This window comes from Zalophus californianus, chromosome 12 (genome assembly GCF_009762305.2).
Source record: "Zalophus californianus isolate mZalCal1 chromosome 12, mZalCal1.pri.v2, whole genome shotgun sequence".
Taxonomy (NCBI): Eukaryota; Metazoa; Chordata; class Mammalia; order Carnivora; family Otariidae; genus Zalophus; species Zalophus californianus.
Genome location: NC_045606.1, coordinates 70,993,327 through 70,999,326, shown reverse-complemented (window position 1 = coordinate 70,999,326; position 6,000 = coordinate 70,993,327). Strand labels below are relative to the sequence as shown.

The window sequence follows — 6,000 nt, the reverse complement described above, 5'->3', positions numbered from 1 at the left end:
CTGCTCACACTTTAAAACTCACATCAAACTCCAAGATGTCATGGTATTAACTTGTTTTGTGGGCATAAAAATGGCAGTTTGCCAAAGATGAACACTTTATTCTACATAAATATTTCACTCCTGGGCCAGGCCTACCATTGCCCATTTATATTTTCAAGTCAATAACCTATTACTTGTGTATATTTTTTCCATAGCTTAATTAAAAGAAACTTAACTAATGTTTAAAATAACGGATTTGACTAATTATTTGTTCTAGGCCTTGGATCAGGCCATTTCTTCCACCTGGAAAATCCACTCACTCCAGCCCTGCATGTCTATATCCTACCTACCCTTCATGGTATATTTCAAATGATACCTTCTTCATCTAAATCATGTTTCCTCAGGACTCCCAGTGCCTCTATTTAACCCTTTTATAGTTCACATTTTAGATTTTAAGTCCCTGTTAAATAGTAGCTATCATTATTATTAGGCACTGGATTCTTCCCCACTCTATAAATGTTCTTCTTTTCTCCTGTCCACCCTTGTCTGCTTCAGTGGATTGATTTAGCTCAAAACTACATGTTAGTATTGGATACTACTTTTATTTTATTTTTTATTTTATTATTATTTTTTAAAGATTTGGGAGCCCGATGTGGGGCTTGACGGCAGGACCCTGGGATCACGACCTGAGCCGAAGGCAGACACTTAACGACTGAGCCACCCAGGCACCTCACTACTTTTATTTTCTTTAAAATAAGGGGTCTATGTTTTTATTTTTAAGATCAACTGGTTAAAACAATTTTTTAAATTCTAAAGAGTTTCATATTTTTCAACACAGCAAAAAACGATTTAAAATGTCTTTTTGGAACTCAGCTCATAAACACATGCAAATTTAAAAACAGTTAAATCTGAAACATACTGGTGAGAGTAACATGGATGCTATCATATTAAAGGCCTTTGGAGGCAAGCTAGCATAGTTTACACGCCATTGGACCTATTTATAGAGCTGACTCCTTTCTGCAATGTCAACTGTAATATAATACTTATTTTAAGCCTCAGTATCTCAAATATCAGCCTCTACTAGTTGTACAGTCCTCCCTTATTTGATATCAGAGAGCCCAATGGAGCCTTCTGAAGAACCTAGGCAGATTAGCAAAGATAAATTTTTAGAAGTTCCTAATTTATCTGATTCTCTTTCTGAAGATGAGGAAGTTAAACCTACTTTCAAACCTGGCTTCTCGCCTCAACCTAGTAGACGAGGTTCTGATTCTTCTGAAGATATATACCTGGACACTCCATCTTCAGGGGTAAGAAGAGTTTCATTCGCTGACACCTTTGGATTCAATCTTGTGTCTGTCAAAGAATTTGATTGCTGGGATTTACCAAGTGTTTCAACCGGTTTTGACTTAAGGAAGGACATTTTTCACACAGAAGAATATGTTTTATCTCCACTATTTGATTTGCCTTCTTCAAAAGAAGATCTTATGCAGCAACTTCAAGTACAGAAAGCAATACTGGAGTCAACTGAGTATCCTCCTGGGTCTACAAGTATGAAGGGCGTTATTCGAGTTTTGAATATTTCTTTTGAGAAGTTAGTATATGTGAGAATGTCCTTGGATGACTGGCAGACACATTATGACATTTTAGCAGAATATGTCCCAAATTCATGTGATGGTGAAACTGACCAGTTCTCCTTTAAGATTTTATTGGTTCCCCCTTATCAAAAAGATGGCAGTAAAGTTGAGTTTTGTATACGTTATGAAACTTCTGTTGGTACATTTTGGTCAAATAATAATGGCACAAATTATATATTGATTTGTCAAAAGAAAGAACAAGAGCCGGAGCCTGTAAAACCACGGGAAGAAGTTCCTAATAGACAAATAAAAGGCTGTTTAAAGGTAAAATCAAGGTGAGGATCTATCTTACATTCTTTACTCTTCATAATCTTAAAGTCTTTTTATGTCATTCTTTATTTCATGTGCTGTATGAAATAGCCATTCTGTTTAAAACTATACTGTTCATCATATATAAAACAATGGTGCTAGGCTTTAACAAGGTCAGTGCTATTCAAATAATAGCACCATATTATCGCTCCTCTAAATGCAAGGAAAAGTATGGGTATAATTTAGTAGATGGGGGAGGAGGGGAGCACAATGTGCATCTTGCTTGCCTAATGACTTAGGAATTGTTAAGTTCAAACCATGGAATCTGGATTCTTAACATGCAACACTTCATTTTGACATTTATAGTATATTTATTTTCAGTGGGTTTTAAATGTCTATGCTATACTTCAAAACATTTCTGATTAACATAAAACTGTGTTTCAAATGCTCTTAGTACTCAGTTATTCATAGGCTTCCCCCTAAATTTCTTAATGATTGAGTCATATAGGGCTGTTTGGAGTACATGTTAAGGTAAATCATAAGAGCTATGACTTTAGTGACAAACCAAGAGAAAGACAAAAGTATATGAGTAATGTATAAATTACACACAAAATTTTATAATTACAACCAAATATAATATTATAGAACACAAAGTAGTATAAGTTAGTAAAAGCAAATGGAGAATTTAAAAAAATGACCCAAATAGAAATAAGTACGTTCAGCTTCACAGATTAGAGATTTGGGATATGATTCCTCATTAGTAACCCTGCTCTCCTGTTAATATAAAAAAAAAATAAAGAAAACTGCATTCAGCTCTCTCTATTGTAGAGTTGGCTAATTTCCATGACACTGGGTTAGCAGATAAAACATCCAGGAGGAGATAGATCACTTCTGCTTCTCAAGGTGTCTCAGTGGAAAAAGTCCACATTGCTCCCCAAGTCACAGGCAAATGTTAGATTGTCCTCTGGGTGGTCCATCCTAACTGTTACTAGACCTAAAGATTCTAGCAACTGCACCAGAAATACTGTAATATGATGAAGAGGGAACTGTATTAGGAATCAAGACACCAAGATTCTAAGTGGAATTTAATAAAAACATAAGGAACGACAATTGGAAAAATTTTAGCCTCTTTATGCTTTAATGCCTTGATCTGTTATATGACAGTAAATATTAACTACTAAGTGTGTTAGTCTCATGCATTAATGAACTAAATATAACATAGGTGGAAGCAATTCAATCATATAAAATATTTCTATTTTCATTATCCTTTAAAGTCATTTGAAAGATTGGCTTACTCAACTTTGTGAATTTTGCCAACTTTCTTAGTCCAAATAAAACTTTCTCAGATTTTAACTGATGCTATTAAGAGAATAATATAAACATAATCTCTACATGTGCTAAAATAGTAACTTAGATGTTTATGAAATTACTCAGGAACATGTTAGCTATATAGACAAAATAAACTCAATACTATTTAACAAACTGATTCATATACACAAACATACACATTAAATACTTTACAAAAGAGATCATCATCAGTGAATATCTATTAAACGTGCTGCAACTTGTTCTCTTTGTTAGAGAAAAGCAAAATTTAGAAAAGTCATAGCCTTACTGTCAAAGAGCTAATAGAAGAAGTAGTGTTTAACTCAGAGGATTTTTCTGAAGTTAAAGATGCAGCTTTAAAATTACAAGCGATACATACTGAACTATGATAAAAATAGGGGATTCCTTTGATAGGCCAAATTTGACTTGATTCCAAGAACAGAAATGGGCACCGATAGGCCTAATCTTCTACCCCACTCATGACATTATTGGAACTTCTCCTACTTTAAGATATGTATAACTATATATATATCCATACACACATTTGTATTCAGAACAGTAATCATTGGATTCAGAGCGGACACTGTTCAAGTTTTAATATGGCTTTGGGGGAAAACCTGAGAGGAACTAAACCACAAAATGGTCTAAAGGCCTGTAAAGTTTCCTAATGAGTTATAAAAATGGAAAAAATCTCTCTCCTTCAAAACCACAAATACATTTTCTGCACTTCTATAACTTAAAAATGACCAACATAATTCAAACCACATTTTGAAAAAAGCATTTGCCTCTGGAGGAGGCCTTTTGTGCGGAGTTTCAGTCCAACGTGAATTTTTATATCTGATTTATATACCACTCAAAATGGAGTGTATAAAGGAAATCCTGACAGATCCTTAGAACAGCATGTGCCGTAATAGAATATTTATACAGCTTTTCCATGATATAATTTATATGCAATGGGGTTTCAAATATTCCTAAAACTCACACAAGAGAGCATTATCAAATTTCTAAATGAATATTGCAGTTGGATTTCATTGTGAAGAATTTAGTTAGGGAAAATAGCATACCTTATTAGTGTTATTTTACAAGACGTGTATTTGGCTAAAATAAAAGTGAACTAATACTGATTTGATCAAAAAATGATAGCTTCTAAAACATCCTTCTCCCTCCAAAGAGTTACATAATTTAAATGGGTCTTTTACGAATGTTTCCACACTTCCTCCATAGTTTAATTTGGAGGTCACTTCTCCCAACAGATAAATACAGAAGAGAAATTTATGTGGATTTTTGCTTCATACATGCAAGTAATTAACAATAGTGCGTTATATAACTCAGAGTTAAAGTGAAAATAAGCTGTCCTAACGTAGACAGTAACATCTAACTTGAATTCCTCTTAATACCAAAGTTAATTTGCTATCAGGGTCCTGGAGATTATATCTTCTGAAAGCATCAATAATCACTTCTAATAAGTACAGAACCAACTGTGAGATTACACTTAGTGAGGTAGGATTTCTGTTATGTCAATCACCCTAGACCCTACGCTTTTTCTATAGAGATTTTTTGGGTCAGAGTTTGTAAATCTCTACATTGATGTAGTTGTTTATTTTCTTTGATGTTTGTTAATCCACCCACTTCGGCAGAAAGAAATATCTAGAGTGAGAGGAAAGCAGTTTGTTCCTTGTAGACATGTGACTGAGAGTGACCCAGAGGTATTTAATTGCACCAAAATGCACGCATCATGAGATACTTGGTAAGTGTCACTACATACATGGCACAGGTGTGTGTGCTAGCAAACAAACTAAGCAGATTGCTGATCCTCATCCCATGGACTTTATTTCAAAATAAATGACCAAAATAAATAAATGACATTGATATAAATTACCTTAAATGTACATGGATAAATAAGCTAAAAATAGCATTCAGAAGCATTAAAATTATGGGCTTCAGAGTTAAACATATCTGGCTTTGAGTCCAAGCTCCACCATGCTAGCAGATGACTTTGGGCAAGTGAAGCTTGGTTTCCTCATCTGTTTTGGGAATAACAATAGTACTATCTCATAGGGTTGGCTGAGATTTCTGTGAAATAATACATATAAACTTTTGGCACAGTATCTGGAACATAATAAATTATCAGTAAATGTTAACCAGTGTAAAAACACAAGGCTAACTTTAGCTTTAGATGGATCTCGAAAACCCTAGAAAGGCTCAACCTGCCCAAAAATCTCTTTCCTCTTTCCTTCCAAGGTTCCTAAGTTTTCAACTTTGGAGAGCCACTTCCTGGTCTCTTACAGGACTTCAATCAATAAGCAACACTAATTAAATTCTAACTTTTCCTGAGATGTGTGTCAGCTTATATCTGAAACATCTTAAAACTGGTTATCTTAATGACTATTAAATAGTCCACATTTACTAGATGATAAAATGCAGGACCAGATGGGAAGGGATAAAAAAGGCATGAAGTTTGGCATTGAACAGACTTGTACATTATTCCCAGTAAAATATATACTTACAGCTATGTGACTGTGGACATACTACTTTACTTCTCAGCACCTCAGTTTATTCATCTGTAAAATAGGGGTAATGATGCCTGCTATTGTGATAATTCAATTAACATAAAATTAGATATTCTTAAAGCTTTAAGTGCAGTGCTGGGCACATATAAAGTAGCCATCAAAAGCCAACTATATTTGCCATCATCATTATCAAACCTTGTTCAGCTAATTAATTTCTGATTCTTGGACTTGCATTATTTCTCCAGATATCATAGTCTACATTGTTCAGGTTCCAAAACTCATTCAACAACTGTTTATTAAGG

The 6,000-nt window shown here is 34.2% G+C and overlaps 1 protein-coding gene across 1 annotated transcript in view; it reads left to right on the top strand.

The window, feature by feature from the left end:
- The first annotated feature begins 1,083 nt into the window (after positions 1–1,083).
- The window catches only part of PPP1R3A (protein phosphatase 1 regulatory subunit 3A), a 42,399-nt gene continuing 37,482 nt past the window's right edge, over positions 1,084–6,000 (top strand). The window contains exon 1 of the mRNA XM_027574879.2: positions 1,084–1,888. Within this exon, the coding sequence (XP_027430680.2) occupies positions 1,101–1,888 (788 nt within the window). The 5' untranslated portion in view covers positions 1,084–1,100. The remainder of the gene's footprint in view (positions 1,889–6,000) is intronic.